Source organism: Bombina bombina, chromosome 4 (genome assembly GCF_027579735.1).
Source record: "Bombina bombina isolate aBomBom1 chromosome 4, aBomBom1.pri, whole genome shotgun sequence".
NCBI lineage: Eukaryota > Metazoa > Chordata > Amphibia > Anura > Bombinatoridae > Bombina > Bombina bombina.
In genome coordinates this window covers 1,175,039,328-1,175,065,237 of record NC_069502.1, presented here as the reverse complement: position 1 = coordinate 1,175,065,237, position 25,910 = coordinate 1,175,039,328, and the positions used below count along the sequence as shown (strand labels likewise).

At 36.1% G+C, this 25,910-nt stretch overlaps 1 protein-coding gene across 1 annotated transcript in view; it reads right to left on the bottom strand.

Annotated features, from left to right (window-relative positions):
- The window catches only part of ALK (ALK receptor tyrosine kinase), a 633,273-nt gene that overhangs the window by 345,162 nt on the left and 262,201 nt on the right, over window positions 1–25,910 (bottom strand). The window contains exons 3-4 of the mRNA XM_053712803.1: window positions 23,883–23,990; window positions 19,291–19,464 (exon numbers count right to left, since the gene is read on the bottom strand). Coding sequence (XP_053568778.1) covers window positions 19,291–19,464; window positions 23,883–23,990 — 282 coding nt within the window. The remainder of the gene's footprint in view (window positions 1–19,290; window positions 19,465–23,882; window positions 23,991–25,910) is intronic.

The window sequence follows — 25,910 nt, the reverse complement described above, 5'->3', positions numbered from 1 at the left end:
GGTGCATATATACTTAACTTAATAAAACTAATTTAACGGTTGGCTTATAACAAAATAACTCTGGAAAATAAGTATCCGGTTCTAAAGTATTTCACCCCAAGCACAATACTGCTTTCTGAGTGTGACACGGAATCACACGAGAGACCAAACTACTATAAGAGAGAACACAGGATACACAGAATATCACAGCAAGAGGGGGAAGCTTAACACCGCAATAGCTACATAATAGCTACATAATATTGCGGTTACACACTTACAAGTGAAGTGAGTTCTTCTACTATTTAAATATAAACAGTTAAATGTAACAGTTGGTGCATCTTATTATTTCAATAGTTACTAATAATCAGCACACTTATATTGGCTGAGTCATTAGGTGTAAGAACTATATTACACTTGGTTACTGAAAAGTGCACATTAGTACCATCAGAATTGGACCTAATGGAAGTCGTACATATACTCCCTATTTCAAAATAACACAATCCTACAAGAATCTCATATGTGAAAGTGGTACTGAGATAATAGGATAATAATCCCAACGCAAAGCATAGGATTACTGGTATTTTAGACGTATGACTAGCTATTAAACAGAAACAGACTTTGTTAATACTTTTGACACAAATTAATCAACTGAACCACACAGAGATTGTAAATAATTTATTTTGATAATAAACCTACAAACTGTGGAAATAAGTTGATTAAAGGAGATACGTGAAACCTGATTATTCTGAATATCTCAACTATCTATACTCCAACATAAGATCAAACAGGAGTGACATTTATTAATAAAGTGAAGTTTCTAACACTACTTTTTGTGTGTATTTTTGAGTTCACTGAGCGTTACTAGTATTGAATCTAATTCCAATACCCAAGCACAAATCAATAGCATATGTAGATACCTAGATATATGTGCATTTGACACAATAATATTAACCCTTTAGTACTAGAAAAATTACTGAACAAAGAGGTCTCACTTATAACTCCCTGCCTACACATTTTCCTTCTAAGCACTTATAACATATCAAAGGCTTACTGAAGATTAAGGAATAGGCCTACTACTTCCAGGTTGTTTTTAATTGAGTGTTTAATTTTAATGTACTTAATAAAAGTTATATTTTAAATTCCCAATTTCTCCACTACTAGTCCAGGCACAGAGTGCTGTATGTGCAGTCTCTTAGAGAGGTCCCTCCCTCTCTTTTGGTTTAATATATTATTCAGCTGCACAGCACCAACGTTTCTGCTATTATAAGCACAGAAACATTAATTTAGTGTCAGCTACTCACTGCAATTATAGAAAAGGCTGCCGCAGTGGTGCCACTGTATTTCAGTTGTGGTAAAAACTAACCCATTTAATACCTTTGCTGATTATATCACCATCAATTTCTTCAAAATATTTAGTCCAATGTGATCGACACTGCTCCAAATTTAACTGACCTTGTTTTGCAAGCAAAATTTTATATAGTAATGAAACTGAATGGTTTCCCTGGCTATATAGGTTAATTTAGTCACCTACTCTTCCGTATTTCTCCAAACAGGGTCCAAATTGCATCTTTTCCTGCATAAAATTACGAATTTGGAGGTATGCATAAAAGGATTTATTAGACAAATTATACTCTGTAGCAATAGTCTCAAAGGTTCTCATCCCAAGCCCCTCATCTAAGAATTGTACTATTAAAGTTAAACCCTTATTGGCCCATCTATTGAATATTGTATACTGAAGCCCCGGTTGGAATTCTGGGTGACCTCTAACTGGGAGAAAAGCGGATAAGTGAAAGTTAATCTGTAGTCTACAACAAAATTGTTGCCATGCTTTGACAACATTGTAAATACTAGTCAATAGTTTAATATTTCCGGGAAGTTGTATATGTGGGCAATGTAAGACCGCTGTGAGGGAAAAAGGGTGTATAAGATTTTCCTCTGTTTTAATATTAGTTAGATAGTTGGATGATAGTAACCAATCTACTCCATACCGTGCAAGTATAGCTATATTATATGTCTTAATATCCGGAAATGCGAGACCTCCAGATTCCTTAGGTTGGGAAAGCTTTGTTATAGAAAGCATGTGTCTATTTTTATTCAAAATAAGATCCGCACATGCCCGGTTAAAAAACTTAATATCTTTGTCCTGTATAAACAACGGTAGATTATTCATAATGTATAGTAATTGGGGGAAAAGAATAGTTTTAATAAGCATCACCTTAGCAGTGAGTGAAAGTGGGAAGAGACTCCAACAATGTAATTTGGGTGTAATATTAGAGAAAAAAGATGTATAATTAAGTTTATACCATAGGTTAGGATCTTTATGCAAGTTAATCCCCAAATATCTAAAACTCTCCACTTCTTTAAAGTTATGTTGCATAAAACTATCCTTATTTCTCTGTATCCCTAGTATCTCTGATTTAAGGTCATTCACTTTATAACCTGAAATTAGACTAAATTGTTCTAGTATTTTTAAAGCTGTTGGTATTTTTTTTTGTGTTTTTTAAAATAAAGTAATAAGTCATCAGCATATAATTAAAGGACACACACTTGAGTTCCTAAACGTATTCCCGATACTTCTTGCCTGAGATATATTGCCAATGGTTCTATAGCGATATTAAAAAGAAGGGGAGAAAGTGGGCAGCCTTGTCGTGTCTCTTTTCTTAACTTGAAAAAAGATGTTTGACTACCATTAACCAGAATAGTAGATATGGGAAAATTATATATAGTTTTAATAAAATTTATTATATTCCCAGAGAAGCCAAAATTGGACAAGGCATTGTAAAGATGTTCCCAGAGTCAAAAGCCTTCTCAGCGTCAATTAGGACCATAGCAAAATCCTGTTTAAATGATACTTTATCCCTATGCAATTTGTTCCATAAATGTTCAAGAATCATATATGTCCTACGAATATTTTTTTTGTAGGAGATCTACCTATCATGAAGCCCGACTGATCTGAATGTATGATTTCCTGTAATGAATTTTTTAGTCCATTAGCAATAATAGAGGTGAATAGTTTATAATCTACATTTAGTAGGGAACACGGTCTATATGAACCAGGGTCTGTTGGATCTTTATTCTTTTTAAGGATAAGAGTAATAATTGACGCTGAGAAGAATCGAGACATTGTGTTTTTTTTCATATAATACTCATTAAATAGATCAGTAAGCACATTAAAAATTTCAGGTTTAAGCAATCTGTAGAACTCAGCAGGGAGTTGATCTGGACCTGGAGCCTTGCCAAGTTTAGCTTCTTCTATGGATTCTGCGACTTCACTTAATGTTATGGGCTTATTTATTGCTTCAATCTGCTAAGGAGGGACTACCGGGCATATGATATTGTTCCAGAATGTCATATTATCCTCTGGGTCAATTGTTTTAGCTGCATAGATCTTTTGATAGTAGTTAAGAAACACACTTTGGATATCAGAAAGTGCTGTATAATTCTTGTCGCCGACTACAATCTGCTCAATCATATTGTTCTTTTTCCTGACCTTATCAAGTCTGGCGAGATATTTAGCAGATTTACCATAGTGTCCAGTATAAAGGGCATTCATTCTAATCTCTTCATTAGTCAATTTAGATTTTAAAAAAAGATCCCTGTCTTGTCTGGCTAGCTTATATTTATCCCAGAAATGTTTAAGTGGTCTGTTTACATATTTTCTATAGGCATTAGTAACTGTGTTTGCTAGTTGTAATTTGCTTGCTCTAAATTTCTTTTTGGCAATAATCATATAAGCTTTGATCTGACCTCTAAAAAATGCCTTTGTGGCTTCCCAGAAAAATTCTGGTTTTATCTAAATATAGTTATCTGTGCTATACTCCTGCCATTTATGACATAACCAGTTTTGAAACAGTATGTTATTTATTAGGTGCTTTGGGAAAAAAAATTACTTGTTACTTCTACCGGGGGAGGTCAAAGTTCAATTTCAAGGGAAATTGTAGCGTGGTCAGTTATAACAATGTCATTTATCTGGGTCTTAATTCCAAGTTAAAGAAGAGGGCTGGAAATTAAAAATATAATCAATCCAGGAAAAGGATCTATGAGACCTGGATTCACATGTATATGATTTGGTGTCAGGATGTTGAATGTCAATTTTAGATTTTTACAAATCTGAAAAAATAAGTGTGATATTTAAGGAGGTGGAGGACTCTGCTTAGGTGAGAATCTATCGAGAGAGAACATAGGAGTTAAATTAAAATCGCCTGCCAGAATTATATTTTGATCTAAATTAGGAGAGAGTTTAATAATAATATCATCCCAGAAAGCCTGGTCTAAATTATTGGGACCATATATGTTACAGATTACATAATTAACACCAAAGATCTCAATGTGTACAATTATCCACCTATCTTGTGGATCGATTTGTATATTCTGAACATTATATTGTAAACTTTTGTTAAAAAGAAAGGCATCCCCTTTCTTCCTCCTAGAGCAATCTGAAGCAACAACTGTCCTATCCATTTACACTTAAATTTCTCTATCTCATTTTTCCTTAAATGTGTCTCCTGCAGTAGAGCAACCTCTGGTTTAAATCTGGCAAGTTGTTTAATAATTAGTTTTCTTTTACTGGGTGATGTTACTCCACCGATATTCCATGAGAGGCAATTAATTTTATCTTTCCTCAAACTGAAGTATTCATTTTTAAGAAGTCATGGAATAAATATATTTTACCGGGAGTGGAAGAGAAATAGAGAGATGAGGGAGAGAGAGTGGAGAAAAAAAAAATAAACAGTTTGGCCTTAGCCACCTAACAACCAATTTAAAATTACAAAAACCCATAATATTCGTGTGTTTAGAACTTAAAATATAATTACCTGGAATTCTATCAGAGTACTTTCTTACTTTTGCAAAATTCCCTAGCTTCTATCACATTATTCAAAGTACAATTACCGTCTTGTTCCTCTATTACCACTTTGGCCGGATTTAAGAGTCTAGCCTTAAAACCTGCGTTGATCAGTTTAGTACAATATGGGGCTAAATCTTTCCTTTTGGATGTAATCTTGGAAAATTAATACTTGGTTTGACCTAATATATAAATTATCCATCTTTCTATAGAGTCTTAAGATATTCATTTTATCTTGATAGTTAAAATATTTAACCATCACTGGTCTATTATAGTTCTGATCTCTTATATTGTCCCTAATTGGTATTGGCAGATCTTTTTGCAAGATTCCAACAGCCAGGGGGAGCGTTGTATTAGAGAAAGAGATTAGGTCTAAATAATCTCCATTATCTGGAAGGCCTATTATTTTAAGATTATTTCACGGCGAGCGATCTTCTAACTCATGTATTTTTTCTTGCCACACTTTCAATGTTTTACTATTCTCATCTATGTTTTGTTCTTGCTTATATAGTATATCCTCATTTGCTGATACCCTATTTTCGACTTCTGTAAGACGATTAGAAAATTGTCTTAGTTCTGACATTATGTTTGTCATTTGAGTTTTTAACAACTTAAATTGGGGTAAAAAGATATCAGACATCTGGGTTACTAATGGTTGTATATCGATTTTATGTAGTATTGACTCATTTGAACTATATATATGTACATCAGAGGTACGTGTTTTTTTTCTTTTTGCTTAGGGGGCATGATTGGAGAGTTCACTTTAATATTAGTGATATATTTATCCATGTGCAATTACATGTGAAAAAAAAAAGTGTCAGAAGGGAATCTAATTTCAGGAGGACTGGAGTAACCCCTTAGATTCCTACTATACTAAGGGTAAGCGCTTGTGATGGTGGCAATTTATGTACGCCAAAAATCAATTTCTATCGTGTGTGTGTCCCTACCCTTGAAACCTAAAAGAGAAAAAAAAGGGTGGCGAAAGTTTCTAACCAATCATGTCACCAAGCATTATGACTCAGATTTTCTTGTTTACTAATTATTTAGCAGAGAGCTACTTTTATGAAGCTAATACTAGTGGTATGGAATACTTCAAATCAGACAGAAATATATAAGTATATATGTTATATCCTTATATAGCGTGTTATATAATAAAGTTACACAGCCTCTAAGTACCAATGCAGCTCTATTATAGGCCTTCAACATCTAAATATAACAATGACTTGCTCTAAATTTTCAGCGAACCTTACGGTAATTAATAGATATAGGCATATAATATTTTACCAACATAACAGGTATTTAGACAAACAGTGTTATTAATCTGACTCTTTTATGCTATTAACAGTTATTGTACTCTGAAAAAAAACAAAAAAACAACACACTTTTTCCTCTTTAGGTCCAGAGACAGAGGAAGCAAGGCTTTAGACGCACTGCTTTTGTGAAACTAATATAGGTAATAAAAAATACATCAGTTCAAACAGTAATATAAGAATATATCTGTTAGCAGTATATTACGTAGCATAGCCTCTAAATACCAATCCCGCACTTTTGTAGTGGTCTATAAATGTATCGATAAGTTATTCTAATTTTGAGTGTGCCTTTGATTAATTGATATATATAGACATATAATATTTCACACATGTGACAACTGTTTTCAGAAGAAATGTTATTATTAGCCCAACTTTTTTATAATCTTAGCAAATATTATACTACAGGGCTCTTACAACTATGCAAAAGTAAACAAAAACAAAAAAAGCACACTTTTTTCTTTTGGAGCTGTACACAAAAAAAAGTACAATCTTGGATTACTTGGTAACGTTACTCTATCAGTTGTAGCCTCTACAAACTCCTAAAGTGGGCTATCAAAACCTCAAAAAATGTGTCCAAATGTTATCAATGAAGACAATGCAGAATAACATCTAACTTGTACTCCAATGTCCAGAGTGAAAACCCTTACATAGAAGAAAGGAAAAAGTCTGCGTACTGTAGCAACTGTTTAAATTTTAAGATTGTTTGCTTTTTAGGCAGTACTTGTGTTTTTTTGAGTAAAATCCTTTTGCTGGAACTCTGTACTATCAAGAGTCTCTAGGGGCTTCCTCCCAAAAGCATTCTCACATGAAAGCAACTTAGTCCTGGTTGTCTTGTTGATTTTACTTGGGATTATATCTGCGTTTCTACCTACAATCTGCAGGTGTAGTAAACCTCCGGATGAAAGACTCTATTATAAACATTCTGTTAATAATTTTCTAGGTATCTCCTCTTATTGCTGCTGTGTTGTAGGTCAATAGCTTCACAGGATACTGTCCAGCACTATGGCTCCAGCTGCCATGGGATAACGATTTCTCGAGACTCTCAGCCACTGTCTAACAGCTTTACCCACCGTCACTTACGTCGTTGTGGCTTATATATCTCGTGCGGGCTTACTCGTCTGATGTATCCACAGAACACTCACGTTGCCGCTCTCAGTGTTATCTTTACTTGTTAACCCCCGTGATTAGGATCTTTGTTAAGGAGGACTTCGTAATAGCCACCGGAGCCTGTTCCTTCACCGAACCTCCAGACAAGAAGCCAATATCGAGTCACGATTATTATGGGTCTGACTCCAGCGACCGAGCCTCTTCGGCTTATTCCGGGATTCCTAGCTGTGCACCTTTGGAATAGATGCAAGTGCCCTAGGAAGGCAGCGGCCTTCAACAACGGGCATGGAGCAAGGGTTAGTTTGATTCAAGCTCTCGGCAACAGCACTAGCTCCTCCCACAGGAACCAGAATCTCGACTTAGCACAGTAGGGTAGAGGAAGGCTCAAGTGTTTTGGCTCTTAGTCATGTTCGTAATCAGGGGTCAAATATAGTCCTGTTAGTTTCTCTGATGATTTTTCTTTGCTGACCAGAGTAAATAGAGGAACTTAGGGAATGTAAAAGTAAATAAAAAAAATTTCAAATTCTATGTATGATTTTGTTTTTTGCTTGGAAATTATTTTCACGTGGGCAGGGGTAGGAGCAAACATAAGCTATTACAACAGATTAAAGTGACATTGTACTGTAAACTGTTCTCCCCTTGAATGTGTTCACAATTATCAATTTTACCAACTAAAGTATTAAATTGTTCATAAATAACATAATTTATGTAAGAACTTACCTGATAAATTCATTTCTTTCATATTAGCAAGAGTCCATGAGCTAGTGACGTATGGGATATACATTCCTACCAGGAGGGGCAAAGTTTCCCAAACCTCAAAATGCCTATAAATACACCCCTCACCACACCCACAAATCGGTTTAACGCATAGCCAAGAAGTGGGGTGATAAGAAAAAAGTGCGAAAGCATAAAAAATAAGGAATTTGAATAATTGTGCTTTATACAAAAAAATCAAAACCACCACAAAAAGGGTGGGCCTCATGGACTCTTGCTAATATGAAAGAAATGAATTTATCAGGTAAGTTCTTACATAAATTATGTTTTCTTTCATGTAATTAGCAAGAGTCCATGAGCTAGTGACGTATGGGATAATGACTAGCCAAGATGTGGATCTTCCACGCAAGAGTCACTAGAGAGGGAGGGATAAAATAAAGACAGCCAATTCCGCTGAAAATAATCCACACCCAAAATAAAGTTTAAATCTTATAATGAAAAAAACTGAAATTATAAGCAGAAGAATCAAACTGAAACAGCTGCCTGAAGTACTTTTCTACCAAAAACTGCTTCAGAAGAAGAAAACACATCAAAATGGTAGAATTTAGTAAAAGTATGCAAAGAAGACCAAGTTGCTGCTTTGCAAATCTGATCAACCGAAGCTTCATTCCTAAACGCCCAGGAAGTAGAAACTGACCTAGTAGAATGAGCTGTAATCCTTTGAGGCGGAGTTTTACCCGACTCGACATAAGCATGATGAATTAAAGATTTTAACCAAGATGCCAAAGAAATGGCAGAGGCCTTCTGACCTTTCCTAGAACCGGAAAAGATAACAAATAGACTAGAAGTCTTTCGGAATTTCTTAGTAGCTTCAACATAATATTTCAAAGCTCTAACTACATCCAAAGAATGCAATGATCTCTCCTTAGAATTCTTAGGATTAGGACACAATGAAGGAACCACAATTTCTCTACTAATGTTGTTAGAATTCACAACCTTAGGTAAAAATTTAAAAGAAGTTCGCAACACCGCCTTATCCTGATGAAAAATCAGAAAAGGAGACTCACAAGAAAGAGCAGATAATTCAGAAACTCTTCTAGCAGAAGAGATGGCCAAAAGAAACAAAACTTTCCAAGAAAGTAATTTAATGTCCAAAGAATGCATAGGTTCAAACAGAGGAGCTTGAAGAGCCCCCAGAACCAAATTCAAACTCCAAGGAGGAGAAATTGACTTAATAACAGGTTTTATACGAACCAAAGCTTGTACAAAACAATGAATATCAGGAAGATTAGCAATCCTTCTGTGAAAAAGAACAGAAAGAGCAGAGATTTGTCCTTTCAAGGAACTTGCAGACAAACCTTTATCCAAACCATCCTGAAGAAACTGTAAAATTCTCGGAATTCTAAAAGAATGCCAGGAAAAATGATGAGAAAGACACCAAGAAATGTAAGTCTTCCAGACTCTATAATATATCTTTCTAGATACAAATTTACGAGCCTGTAACATAGTATTAATCACAGAGTCAGAGAAACCTCTTTGACTAAGAATCAAGCGTTCAATCTCCATACCTTTAAATTTAAGGATTTGAGATCCTGATGGAAAAAAGGACCTTGCGACAGAAGGTCTGGTCTTAACGGAAGAGTCCACGGTTGGCAAGAGGCCATCCGGACAAGATCCGCATACCAAAACCTGTGAGGCCATGCTGGAGCCACCAGCAGAACAAAAGAGCATTCCTTCAGAATCTTGGAGATTACTCTTGGAAGAAGAACTAGAGGCGGAAAGAGATAGGCAGGATGATACTTCCAAGGAAGTGACAATGCATCCACTGCTTCCGCCTGAGGGTCCCTGGATCTGGACAGATACCTGGGAAGTTTCTTGTTTAGATGAGAAGCCATCAGATCTATTTCTGTAAGTCCCCACATTTGAACAATCTGAAGAAATACCTCTGGGTGAAGAGACCATTCGCCCGGATGTAACGTTTGGCGACTGAGATAATCCGCTTCCCAATTGTCTATACCTGGGATATGAACCGCAGAAACTAGACAGGAGCTGGATTCCGCCCATACCAGTATTCGAGATACTTCTTTCATAGCCAGAGGACTGTGATTCCCTCCTTGATGATTGATGTATGCCACAGTTGTGACATTGTCTGTCTGAAAACAAATTAACGATTCTCTCTTTAGAAGAGGCCATGACTGAAGAGCTCTGAAAATTGCACAGAGTTCCAAAATATTGATTGGTAATCTCACCTCCTGAGATTCCCAAACCCCTTGTGCTGTCAGAGACCCCCAAACAGCTCCCCAACCTGTCAGACTTGCATCTGTTGAAATTACAGTCCAGGTCGGAAGAACAAAAGAAGCCCCCTGAACTAAACGATGGTGATCTGTCCACCACGTCAGAGAGTGTCGTACAATCGGTTTTAAAGATATTAATTGAGATATCTTTGTGTAATCCCTGCACCACTGGTTCAGCATACAGAGCTGAAGAGATCGCATGTGAAAACGAGCAAAGGGGATCGCGTCCGATGCAGCAGTCATAAGACCTAGAATTTCCATGCATAAGGCTACCGAAGGGAATGATTGTGATTGAAGGTTTCGACAAGCTGAGATCAATTTTAGACGTCTCTTGTCTGTCAGAGACAGAGTCATGGACACTGAATCTATCTGGAAACCTAAAAAGGTTACCCTTGTCTGAGGAATCAATGAAATTTTCGGTAAATTGATCCTCCAACCATGATTTTGAAGAAACAACACAAGTCGATTCGTATGAGATTCTGCTAAATGTGAAGACTGAGCAAGTACCAAGATATCGTCCAAATAAGGAAATACCACAATACCCTGTTCTCTGATTACAGACAGAAGGGCACCGAGAACCTTTGTAAAAATTCTTGGAGCTGTTGCTAGGCCAAATGGCAGAGCCACAAACTGGTAATGCTTGTCTAGGAAAGAGAATCTCAGAAACTGATAGTGATCTGGATGAATCGGAATATGCAGATATGCATCCTGTAAATCTATTGTGGACATATAATGCCCTTGCTGAACAAAAGGCAGGATAGTCCTTATAGTTACCATTTTGAATGTTGGTATCCTTACATAACGATTCAATATTTTTAGATCCAGAACTGGTCTGAAGGAATTCTCCTTCTTTGGTGCAATGAAGAGATTTGAATAAAACCCCAGTCCCTGTTCCAGAACTGGAACTGGCATAATTACTCCAGCCAACGCTAGATCTGAAACACATTTCAGAAATGCTTGAGCTTTCGCTGGATTTACTGGGACACGGGAAAGAAAAAATCTCTTTGCAGGAGGCCTTATCTTGAAGCCAATTCTGTACCCTTCTGAAACAATGTTCTGAATCCAAAGATTGTGAATTGAATTGATCCAAATTTCTTTGAAAAAACGTAATCTGCCCCCTACCAGCTGGGCTGGAATGAGGGCCGCACCTTCATGTGGACTTGGGAGCTGGCTTTGGTTTTCTAAAAGGCTTGGATTTATTCCAGACTGGAGATGGTTTCCAAACTGATACCGCTCCTGTGGGTGAAGGATCAGGCTTTTGTTCCTTATTGTGACGAAAGGAACGAAAACGATTATTAGACCTAAATTTACCTTTAGATTTTTTTATCCTGTGGCAAAAAAGTTCCTTTCCCTCCAGTAACAGTTGAGATAATAGAATCCAACTGAGAACCAAATAATTTATTACCCTGGAAAGAAAGGGAAAGCAAAGTTGACTTAGAAGACATATCAGCATTCCAAGTTTTAAGCCATAAAGCTCTTCTAGCTAAAATAGCTTGAGACATATACCTGACATCAACTCTAATGATATCAAAGATGGCATCACAAATAAAGTTATTAGCTTGTTGAAGAAGATTAACAATGCTATGAGAATTATGATCTGTTACTTGTTGCGCTAAAACTTCTAACCAAAAAGTTGAAGCTGCAACAACAACCGCTAAAGATATAGCAGGTCTAAGAAGATTACCTGAACATAAGTAAGCTTTTCTTAGAAAGGATTCAATCTTCCTATCTAAAGGATCCTTAAAGGAAGTACTATCTGCCGTAGGAATAGTAGTACGTTTAGCAAGAGTAGAGATAGCCCCATCAACTTTAGGGATTTTGTCCCAAAACTCTAATCTGTCAGATGGCACAGGATATAATTGCTTAAAACGTTTAGAAGGAGTAAATGAATTACCCAAATTATTCCATTCCCTGGAGATTACTTCAGAAATAGCATCAGGGACAGGAAAAACTTCTGGAATAACTACAGGAGATTTAAAAACCTTATTTAAACACTTAGATTTAGTATCAAGAGGACCAGAATCCTCTATTTCTAATGCAATTAAAATTTCTTTAAGTACAGAATGAATAAATTCCATTTTGAATAAATATGAAGATTTATCAGCATCAACCTCTGAGACAGAATCCTCTGAACCAGAGGAACCATTATCAGAATCAAAATGATGATGTTCATTTAAAAATTCATCTGAAAAATGAGAAGTTTTAAAAGACCTTTTACGTTTACTAGAAGGAGGAATAACAGACATAGCCTTCTTAATGGATTTAGAAACAAAATCTCTTATGTTAACAGGAACACTCTGAGTATTAGATGTTGACGGAACAGCAACAGGTAATGTAACATTACTAAAGGAAATATTATCTGCATTAACAAGTTTGTCATGACATTCATTACAAACAACAGCTGGAGGAACAGATACCATAAGCTTACAGCAGATACACTTAACTTTGGTAGATCCAGCACCAGGCAGCGTTTTTCCAGAAGTATCTTCTGACTCAGTGTCAATCTGGGACATCTTGCAATATGTAATAGAAAAAACAACATATAAAGCAAAATTGATCAAATTCCTTAAATGACAGTTTCAGGAATGGGAAAAAATGCCAGTGAACAAGCTTCTAGCAACCAGAAGCAATAAATAATGAGACTTAAATAATGTGGAGACAAAAGTGACGCCCATATTTTTTAGCGCCAAAAAATACGCCCACATTATTTGGCGCCTAAATGCTATTGGCGCCAAAAATGACGCCACATCCGGAACGCCGACACTTTTGGCGCAAAAAAAACCCGTCAAAAATGACACAACTTCCGGCGACACGTATGACGCCGGAAACAAAAATTTTTTTTGCGCAAAAAAAGTCAGCGCCAAGAATGACGCAATAAAATGAAGCATTTTCAGCCCCCGCGAGCCTAACAGCCCACAGGGAAAAAAGTCAAATTTTTAAAGTAAGAAAAAAATTGATTTATTCATATGCATTATCCCAAATATGAAACTGACTGTCTGAAATAAGGAACGTTTGAACATCCTGAGTCAAGGCAAATAAATGTTTGAATACATATATTTAGAACTTTATATAAAAGTGCCCAACCATAGCTTAGAGTGTCACAGAAAATAAGACTTACTTACCCCAGGACACTCATCTACATGTAGTAGAAAGCCAAACCAGTACTGAAACGAGAATCAGTAGAGGTAATGGTATATATAAGAGTATATCGTCGATCTGAAAAGGGAGGTAAGAGATGAATCTCTACGACCGATAACAGAGAACCTATGAAATAGACCCCGTAGAAGGAGATCATTGAATTCAAATAGGCAATACTCTCCTCACATCCCTCTGACATTCACTGCACGCTGAGAGGAAAACCAGGCTCCAACCTGCTGCGGAGCGCATATCAACATAGAATCTAGCACAAACTTACTTCACCACCTCCATAGGAGGCAAAGTTTGTAAAACTGATTTGTGGGTGTGGTGAGGGGTGTATTTATAGGCATTTTGAGGTTTGGGAAACTTTGCCCCTCCTGGTAGGAATGTATATCCCATACGTCACTAGCTCATGGACTCTTGCTAATTGCATGAAAGAAAGCTTATTTATCTTTATTTTGCCATTTGAAACTGATGCTTTTGCCTGCTGAAATTGTGTAGGCTATGTAAACAAAATGCAGCAGAGGAAATCACACTCCCAGTGCAGTACAGGAGAGTTAAGAATTAAAATATTTGTTTTCAATTGCTCTCTCTAAGCACAGGGCTTTTGTGTACAAAGAAATGGATAGAGATGAAAAGCCTTAATTTATAGGGGTAGATTTAACAAGGGCCGAATGGCCGCAAATCTGCAAAGGGCGGCATTGCACAAGCAGTTCTGGTGAAATGCTTGTGCAATGATAAATGCTGACAGCGTATGCTGTCGGCATTCAGCGATGTCTGTAGGACATGATATTGATCAATCTACCCCATACAGAGAAAGATAAGATAGAGAGGTCTAATCTTTCTGGTTTCTATGCGCAGAAACAGCTATTTCCAACACAAAAATAAATATAAAGGAGCAATATCACATACATTTGATACTGTAGCTGGTATAACAAGACATTAGAAACACGTATATGGAAAAAACAACAGAACACTGTCCATTTAAGGCACCCTTCTGTGAAATAAAAATTATTAATGTATCTTATAGTTTGATGGTTAAATATTTTACATGATAAAATCCAAAATGCTAGTGTTTTGATAAGGTAAACTGTGAGTGAAAACTGACACGCGCTACCTTGAGGACTTCGAATATTGTGACCATGTTGACTTCTCCCCATAGAGAGCAATCTGAAAAAACTAACACTTATTGTTCATGCGCTAACCAACACTGAGTTCAACTTACAGAGCTAACCTGAAAGTAGTTATGAATATTTTACACTCCAATGTTTTTCACATAGAAGTGTCCTATTTATTTTAAAATTTATATATATATATATATATATATATATATATATATATATATATATATATATATATATATATATATATATATATATATATATATAATATAATATATATATATATATATATATATAATATATGTTGTATTCCTTGTAAAATATATATCTATACCTGTCCTATATATATATATATATATATATATATATATATATATATATATATATATATATATATATATATATATATATATATATATATATATAAAAGAGTCAAAATGTGAATCCGCCCTCCTAGGGTCAACTACCCGGTTGTTCAGTGTGAATATAATAACTCCAACAAAAACAAGCCAGGATTTCTTCATATGCATAAGTCAAGTTTATTGACGTTTCGGGGACTTGTGCTCCCCGTCTTCAGAACAACAGTGTACACACACAAACGTGCTTAAATACAGTGAACAAAACAAACAGTTACCTCCTTCTTCCTGTCAAAAAAGCGCCAAAAGATACATCATATCCGGTATAGTATAGAGTGAACTCGGAAGCTAACAATCATCACTTCCGGTATTAGTGTACATCAAACATTGAATTATAAAAGTAACAAATTAAATACATGTTGGATGTTCTAATTCCCTTGAGCGGGTTAACATCATGTTAATCAAAGTACCAGTGTTGAATATCACATCATATAGTGCCCAAACCTATCGTGATACTATAGTGTTTATTGCTCCTGTCCGTAAAAAACGGAAGTTACATCACTTCCAGTTCCGGTTCAGCCGGAAATACATCCTGTATGACGTCCCTTCCGGTGTATTATCGCTACAATAGTGCATATATTTACTAATGTGAAAAATCACATAAGTATCCAAGCTATACCAGGACGGTGTATACCAAAAAACAAGTGACTAAGCATAAAATAAACTGAAAAACAAACTTAATGTGGTAAGTATATATCAAAATTGTCAAAAACAACAAAAAAGGGAAAATTTGATTAAAATAGAGGATGGACAGCAGAATTAGATGTAAGAACTCGTACATTCAGAAATATACAGGGCAACAAGATCTACTAGACAAATATCTTCCAGCAATATTATATTAATAATACTTAGGCCTAGATTTGGAGTTCGGCGGTAAAAGGGCTGTTAACGCTCCGCGGGTTTTTTTCTGGCCGCACCATAAATTTAACTCTGGTATCGAGAGTTCAAACAAATGCTGCGTTAGGCTCCAAAAAAGGAGCGTAGAGCATATTTACCGCAAATGCAACTCTCGATACCAGAGTTGCTTACGGACGCGGCCGGCATCAAAAACGTGCTCGTGCACGATTCTCCCATAGGAAACAATGGGGCAGTTTGAGCTGAAAAAAAACCTAACACCTGCAAAAAAGCAGCGTTCAGCTCTTAACGCAGCCCCATTGTTTCCTATGGGGAAACACTTCCTACGTCTGCACCTAACACTCTAACATGTACCCCGAGTCTAAACACCCCTAACCTTACACTTATTAACCCCTAATCTGCCGCCCCCGCTATCGCTGACCCCTGCATTACACTTTTAACCCCTAATCTGCCGCTCCGTAAACCGCCGCCACCTACGTTATCCCTATGTACCCCTAATCTGCTGCCCTAACATCGCCGACCCCTATGTTATATTTATTAACCCCTAATCTGCCCCCCACAACGTCGCCGACACCTGCCTACACTTATTAACTCCTAATCTGCCGAGCGGACCTGAGCGCTACTATAATAAAGTTATTAACCCCTAATCCGCCTCACTAACCCTATCATAAATAGTATTAACCCCTAATCTGCCCTCCCTAACATCGCCGACACCTACCTTCAATTATTAACCCCTAATCTGCCGACCGGAGCTCACCGCTATTCTAATAAATGTATTAACCCCTAAAGCTAAGTCTAACCCTAACACTAACACCCCCCTAAGTTAAATATAATTTTTATCTAACGAAATAAATTAACTCTTATTAAATAAATGATTCCTATTTAAAGCTAAATACTTACCTGTAAAATAAATCCTAATATAGCTACAATATAAATTATAATTATATTATAGCTATTTTAGGATTAATATTTATTTTACAGGCAACTTTGTAATTATTTTAACCAGGTACAATAGCTATTAAATAGTTAAGAACTATTTAATAGTTACCTAATCAGATTGAGCTCGCATTCTATTGGCTGTTCCGATCAGCCAATAGAATGCGAGCTCAATCTGATTGGCTGATTGGATCAGCCAATCGGATTGAACTATATTCTGATTGGCTGATTCCATCAGCCAATCAGAAAATTCCTACCTTAATTCCGATTGGCTGATAGAATCCTATCAGCCAATCGGAATTCGAGGGACGCCATCTTGGATGACGTCCCTTAAAGGAACCGTCATTCGTCGTCTAGTCGTCGGAAGAAGAGGATGGATCCGCGCTGGAGGTCTTCAAGATGGAGCCGGTCGTCATCGGATGGAAGAAGATAGAAGATGCCGCTTGGAGAAGATGTTTGCCGGTCCGGATGTCCTCTTCTTGCCGTATAGGAGGAAGACTTTGGACCCTCTTCTGGACTTCTTCAGTGGATGTCTAGCCCCCGCTTGGGTTGGATGAAGATCTTGGAGCCAGGACGGATCGGTGAACCTGGCATGGTGAAGACAAGGTAGGAAGATCATCAGGGGGGTAGTGTTAGGTTTATTTAAGGGGGGTTTGGGTTAGATTAGGGGTATGTGGGTGGTGGGTTGTAATGTTGGGGGGCTTGGGTATTGTATGTTTTTTTTTACAGGCAAAAGAGCTGAAATTCTTGGGGCATGCCCCGCAAAGGGCCCTGTTCAGGGCTGGTAAGGTAAAAGAGCTTGTAATATTTGTATTTTAGAATAGGGTAGGGAATTTTTTATTTTGGGGGGCTTTGTTATTTTATTAGGGGGCTTAGAGTAGGTGTAATTAGTTTAAAATTGTTGTAATATTTTTCTTATGTTTGTAAATATTTTATTATTTTCTGTAACTTAGTTCTTTTTTATTTTTTGTACTTTAGATAGTTTATTTAATTGTATTTATTTAGTTCTTAACTATTTAATAGCTATTGTACCTGGTTAAAATAATTACAAAGTTGCCTGTAAAATAAATATTAATCCTAAAATAGCTATAATATAATTATAATTTATATTGTAGCTATATTAGGGTTTATTTTACAGGTAAGTATTTAGCTTTAAATAGGAATTATTTATTTAATAAGAGTTAATTTATTTCGTTAGATAAAAATTATATTTAACTTAGGGGGGTGTTAGTGTTAGGGTTAGACTTAGCTTTAGGGGTTAATACATTTATTAGAATAGCGGTGAGCTCCGGTCGGCAGATTAGGGGTTAATAATTGAAGTTAGGTGTCGGCGATGTTAGGGAGGGCAGATTAGGGGTTAATACTATTTATGATAGGGTTAGTGAGGCGGATTAGGGGTTAATAACTTTATTATAGTAGCGCTCAGGTCCGCTCGGCAGATTAGGGGTTAATAAGTGTAGGTAGGTGTCGGCGACGTTGAGGGGGGCAGATTAGGGGTTAATAAATATAACATAGGGGTCGGCGATGTTAGGGGTAGCAGATTAGGGGTACATAGGGATAACGTAGGTGGCGGCGATTTGCGGTCGGAAGATTAGGGGTTAATTATTTTAAGTAGCTTGCGGCGACGTTGTGGGGGGCAAGTTAGGGGTTAATAGATATAATACAGGGGTCGGCGGTGTTAGGGGCAGCAGATTAGGGGTACATAAGTATAACGTAGGTGGCGGTCGGCAGATTAGGGGTTAAAAATTTTAATCGAGTGGCGGCGATGTGGGGGGACCTCGGTTTAGGGGTACATAGGTAGTTTATGGGTGTTAGTGTACTTTAGGGTACAGTAGTTAAGAGCTTTATGAACCGGCGTTAGCCAGAAAGCTCTTAACTCCTGCTATTTTCAGGCGGCTGGAATCTTGTCGTTAGAGCTCTAACGCTCACTGCAGAAACGACTCTAAATACCGGCGTTAGGAAGATCCCATTGAAAAGATAGGCTACGCAAATGGCGTAGGGGGATCTGCGGTATGGAAAAGTCGCGGCTGTAAAGTGAGCGTTAGACCCTTTAATCACTGACTCCAAATACCAGCGGGCGGCCAAAACCAGCGTTAGGAGCCTCTAACGCTGGTTTTGACGGCTACCGCCGAACTCTAAATCTAGGCCTTAGTTTGGTAAAATTGACCACTTTTTTAGCATAGTTACATATTGACCACATAACTCATGTAAATACCATAACAAGGGATATATTGGAGACAATTATCCCAGATGTAAGCTAGTGTATCACATAGAGGGAACCACCCATCAAGGTCTAGGGGGTAATCGAGGAGATAGCGTGAACTACAAGTAATCCACGTCATCCCTTGATGTCACCAACGACTGTGGTGAAAGGTAGAATCCCGTTGACAGGCAGAAGACCACCTACACCCAGTTCCCATCCACAACCCGCTGGTTTCCCATGTAGCGAAAACACTTAGCCACATTAAGATAATGCTCCAAAATCAGGTAATGATTTAAGTCCCTTGGGGTGTATGGTGTCCAATCGGAACATCCATTCTGCTTCCCTCTTTAGTAGCAGCTTATTCCTGTCTCCACCTCTAGGTGATTTGGGAATATGGTCGATGAGAATAATTTTGATGGCAGCAGCTGGATGTTTTGTCACTAGCCAGTGCCGTGCCACTGGCTGGTCAGATTTCCCTTTCTTTACGGCCAATCTGATTGAGGCTCGATGGTTAGCCATTCTTTCACGAATAGTTCCTTGCTTCTTCCCTACATAATGTAGGCCACATGGACAAATAATCATGTATATAACGTGTCGTGGTACACGTAATTGAATGGTTGATGGTATATTTTGATTGCCATGCGGATGGTTGAATTTCTTGGTGGCTATCATGGCGTTACATGTTTTACAATTGGGGCACCAAAAGCATCCTTTGCGTATGGTTCTTTGATCCTCATTTGTGTAACATCTAGTGAGATCTGAGATAACCAGCAGATCTAATAGATTGGTATTACGTCTGTATCCAACAATAGGGCATGTGTCCTTAGCAAATTTCAGTTTTGGATCCGAGAGTAGAATATGCCAATGTTCTCTAATGGATTGTCCAACTTGAAAAGGTGTTAGGGGCATAGGTTGTTGTAAAGATAATGTTGTTGTCTCAGTTTGGCTGCTTCATCTTCTTGTGTAGTAATGTTTCTTGTGTGGCATTCTTAGTTTGTTCTTTAACCACTTCCAGAACTATGGATGATTATCCTCTTTGAGCAAATTTGTCTTGCATCTCCCGTACCTGTGAATCCTCCTTCTCTCTGTTAGAGTTGTTTCTAATGGCTCTAATATACTGCAATTTAATGATGCCTTTAACAAGGGAAGATGCGTGGCAACTGTTGGGCATCAGTAGGGAGTTACGGTCTGTGGGTTTGGAGTACAAAGTTGTCTCCAATCCCATCTGTCCTTTAGTGATTAGTAGATCCAGAAATTCAATCTGATATACACTGAACAACATTTTAAACCTGACAGTAGTGTCAGTACTATTGAATTCCTGAAACCACTCCTGTAATTTCTCAGGGCTCCCCCTCCAGATCAACAAAATTTCCTCGATGTACCTCTTGTAAAATATTACCTGAGGTACATCTTTAGACCATAGATAGTGATTTTCGAAACCTGTCATAAATAGATTGGCATACGATGGGGCCATGTTCGACGCCATTGCAGTGCCTGCTATTTAGAGAAAAAAGGATTTCTCAAATTTGAAATATTTTTTAGTTAAACAAAACTCAGCCAATTGTACCACAAATTCTATTGGTGGACCTACATATTTATCAGAGGCCACTAGAAGCTCCTTCATGATGTCAAGACCAACTCTATGGGGAATAATGGTATAAAGACTATTAACGTCTAATACTACCAATAAATCATTATCCTCTATTTTGACCTCCTTCAAAAGTCTGCTGTCCATCCTCTATTTTAATCGAATTTTCCCTTTTTTGTTGTTTTTGACAATTTTGATATATACTTACCACATTAAGTTTGTTTTTCAGTTTATTTTATGCTTCGTCACTTGTTTTTTGGTATACACCATCCTGGTATAGCTTGGATGCTTATGTGATTTTTCCCTTTAGTAAACATATGCACTATTGTAGCGATAATACACAGGAAGTGAGGTCATACAGGATGTAATAAACACTATAGTATCACAATAAGTTTGGGCACTATGTGATGTGATATTCAACACTGGTACTTTGATTAACATGATGTTAACCCGCTCAAGGGAATTAGAACATCCAACATGTATTTAATTTGTTACTTTTATAATTCAAAGTTTGATGTACACTAATACCGGAAGTGATGATTGTTAACTTCCGAGTTCACTCTATACTATACCGGATATGATGTATCTTTTGGTGCTTTTTTGACAGGAAGAAGGAGGTAACTGTATGTTTTGTTCACTGTATTTAAGCACGTTTGTGTGTGTACACTGTTGTTCTGAAGAAGGGGAGCACAAGTCCCCGAAACGTCAATAAACTTGACTTTTGCATGTGAAGAAATCCTGGTTTGTTTCTGTTTTCGTTGGAGTTATAAATATAAATATATATATATATATATATATATACATACAGTATATATATATACCACTGTTGTAGAAAAGCACTCACTGAACTGCTTTCATAAAACTTAAAAGAATAGTCTAGTCTAAATTAAACTTTCATGATTCAGATTGAGCAGAAATTTTGAAATCTTTATTTGAAAAAGCAAGAATGTAAACTTAGGAGCTGGCCAATTATTGGTTCAGCACCTGGGTAATGCTTGCTGATTGGTGGCTACATTTAGACACCAATCAGTAAGCGCTACCCAGGTACTGAACCAAAAATGGGCTGGCTCGTTCTTGCTTTTTCAAATAAAGATACCAGGAGAATGAAAAAAAAATTGATAATAGGAGTAAATTAGAATGTTGCTTAAAATTACTGCTCTACCTGAATCATGAAAGTTTAATTTTGACTAGACTATTCCTTTAACTTTTAATGTCCAAGTTAAAAGCTCACAGCACTTTGGAACTGAACCGGTTCCTTTATCAAATGAGATAAAGCATAGCAAATCCAAGACAAATCTATTTAAAAATAAATAGAGCATTTTCCTCTATGTGAAGAACATTGGAATGTAAAATATTTACAGTACATATACAGTAAAACACATTATTAAATAGTTTTCATGTTTTCAGGTATTTGAGTGAGAAGAGCTCCAAAGAGTGTATGTATGTGTATGTGTATATATATATATATATATATATATATATATATGTGTGTTTATATATATATATATATATATATATATATATATATATGTGTGTGTGTGTGTTTATATGTGTATATATTTATGTATATGCATATATACACATAGAAATACATAAATACACATGTATTAATATGTATATATACTGTACATACATACACATATTTAGACATGCATATGTACTGTATGTATATATCCATTATAGCCCTTTCCATGCAAGTACCTTGTCATATATCATATACCTTTTAACTCTTTTTTTAAAATATGGATATGAATCATGCTTTATTAATGCATGTATGAGTGTAACACTTTAAATTAATGTATTATGTTGTGTTGGGTGCAACTTTTTATTTAGCCATAACCCTTTACGCGAGTACTTCGGTCACGTAAATTTAGTGTAGTCGCGTTTACTTTCAACTTGTTATATGCATGTTAGTTAGCAGGACACTTGTAATCTAGCCCTAAGTGTTTTACTGCGCATAATTAAAAGGGACATTGAACACAAATTGTAAGTTGCACGATATTTAAGAAGATTTTTTTAATCAATACTGCATCTTTATTCTGTTAAATGAATACATTGCTGCATGTGTTTTCACCTATTTCCCTGTCCGGCAGAACAAAAGGACCCTCGCTAACCAATCACAAACTAATGCACATATATAGAATTTGAGCATGTTTGCACATGAGCAGTTAAAAAATAGATTGGGGTAGCCCTGCCCTAAAGGGGGGTTAGCACTGATTCAGCTTAGTTAATTAATAGCCATTTATGAAACAGGTATTTAAACAACCATACAAATTTACCTTTTTAATCTAAATCTAGTAGCTTTATATAAATATTTATTTATATATACAAAATACTGTTAATGCAAATAACTATGAAAGACAAGGTTAGGAAGATGAAGTAAAAACACAAGTTCACAGAAATGTAGATACCAATATTAATTCAATCCCCCTGTGAGAAAGTGTAACAAACACAATTGTCCAATGTATTTTACAGCAAAAGGCAGCAAAATAAATTATGATGTATATTGCATTTTAAACTATCATTTCAATAATGAAATATTCTATGCACATGAAATGTCCTCAAAAATAGAAAACAAATATATGTTTAGATAGATAGATAGATAGATGATAGATAGAAAGATAGATAATATATAGATAGAAAGATAGATAATAGATAGACAGATAGATAGATAGATAGATAGATAGATAGATAGATAGATAGATAGATAGAGATAGGTAGATAAACAGATAGAGAGGTGATGATAGATAGATGAAAGATAGATAGATAGATAGATAGATAGATAGAAAGATAGATAGATAGAAAGAAAGATGATAGGTAGATAGATAGATAGATAGGTACAGATCATTTTTCTCACTTCATTGTTTTAAATGAAGGTAAAAAACATGCACTCATCCACAGCACCCAGAGATTTTAATGGATTAGGCTAAATATAAACTGAAGATAAATGTTTGTATTTTCAATTTGTTTGTTTTGTAACAAGCCAGGGTTTCTCAATCCATTAAACTAATATTCTTTTGTCACTAAGTATTAACATTACTCATAAAAAAATGCATAAAATAAGTTATACTTATGTGAAAAGTAACACACATATATTACATTGTATTGACGGTTATGAATAAGAAAATAAAGTCACCATCTTTTCACAGATAATAGAATACAGACCGTTGTATCAGGTCCTCTCTGAAACAAATTACTTCTTCCCTTAGCCACCAGCAAAAAATGAGAACATTCTCTTCTGTCCGTTCACAGATGCACAAATTCTCATTGTAATTTATATTTATCTTTTGCTTTGCAGAACTAACATAGAAACCAAGGGTTTTACATTATTTGACAGTGATGTAAGTAGTTTCAATATTTACACAGTGTTGCACCTACCTTTTATATTTTTTAGAGTCCCTATCTGCCATGCAGGAGTTAGCGCATCTAAAGTCCATCCACAATTACCATCTTCAAACAGGCAATAAAATCCAATTGGTAAATTTCCTATGAATAAATGCAGAGACAAAATAGTATAAAATATTTTTTTTCTAGGATCGTTAGTTATATGTTTAAAAAGCAGAAAACAAGGGATACTGTGAATGTGCAGAATAAGAATACATGCACGTTTATAATGTTTTTAGGAAAACAAGTATGCACCATTTGTTCATCTTATCTAGAACAGGAATCTCAAATAGAGTCTGGGTGGCCAATAGGGATTTGGGGGTGGACTTGTACATCTCAGAGTGCATGCCTGAGTAGTTGTGGGCTATAAACCCATTAACTCAATGCTGCAGCAGTCATTTTATCAAGCTTACAGGCCAGGCTAGATCAGATATTTCTTATAATCGTGTCTATCGGATCATGCACCATTTTCACTTTCTATACAATTTGGCTTATCTAATAAAAATCCTAATGTATTTATTTTCCCAAAATACTTATATTTAAATGTCAAATTCAAAAATTGGTTAACGGATACCTGGCGTAAGTTTCTGGCACAGAATGAAAACTCAGTTAAAATTTTTTAAATATATTGGGAGGCATCAAAAGCTGTTCTCAGGGAGGAAATAAAAGCTTTTCTCATTAAAATGCATAAAAAGAAATCCACCAGAGATCTCCAACTATCTAATCAGCTAAGTAGAGCATTTAACCATTATATAGGTGAATCCACTCTAACAAATTGGGCAAAATACATGCAAGCTAGGGAAGAAAGGGACATTTTTTTGCAGCTAAATGCTACAGTAGATAGTTTAAGAACGAACGACAGATTATATAAATACGGGGGTAAAATAGGGAAATATCTTGCCAATTTAACAAGCAAGCTCGTGGATCGAATACTATTTAAAAAATTCAAATAGGTAATAGGAGCTTAACTCAGTCTGAAGATATAAGCAAATAATTTTTTGCATATTATCAAAAACTGTCCCTTGCTAAGGAAATAAATATACAGAATAAGAATTCCTTCTGGAATAGATGTTTCTTATCTCAACTATCACATGAGCATCTGTTTGAATTAAATAAACCTATTTCGCAAGAAGAGATTGTCAAGGCAATTCAGACAGGTAAATGTAATAAAGCAGCCGGCCTGATGGTCTTCCCATTGAGTATTATAAAATTTTAACTTCAGATCTGGTGCCACCATTACAAAAATTATTCAATATATATTTCACTCAAAATAGTTCCATGTCCAAAAATTTTGCAAGCTCACTTGTTACCTTAATTTTAAAAAAAGATAAAAATCCGTAAAGTCTGGATTCATATCGCCCCATATCATTACTCAACGCGGACTATAAGATGTTTGCTAGTATAATCACATCTAGATTACAGAAATTTATCTCAAATTTGATTCACAATGATCAGACGGGATTCATAAAGGGGCGCTCATCATTCACAAATTTACGTAGATTATTACTTGTACTTGATCATTATAACTTGGAAAGGATAAAAGGGACATGTATTAAAGAGGATAAAGCCATACTTGCATTAGACGCAGGAAAAGCTTTCTATTCTATTAACTGGGAGCATCTTTATGAGTCACTTACCCGTTTTGGGTGTAAAGGCCCTTTTTTGGGTTACATTCGTGCATTACATAATAATCCTCTGTCTGCTCTTATTATTAATGGGGCATGCACTGCTCCATTTCAGTTATTTAGGGGAACTCGTCAAGGGTGTCCACTTTCCCCCTTACTCTTTAATTTGAGTATAGAACTCTTGGCTGTGTTATTATGTGAAGAGATAAAAGGGATCCCTGTAGGTAAAGACATTTCGCGAATAGTCTTCTATGCTGATGATTTATTAGTATTCCTAAGTGACATCAATGAAAATGTCCCTAAACTTTTGAATATTTTAAAAAATTTCGGCTCTTTTTCAGGGTACGCTGTTAACGCGTTAAAATCCGAATTTTTGTGGATATATAAAAAAAAGGAA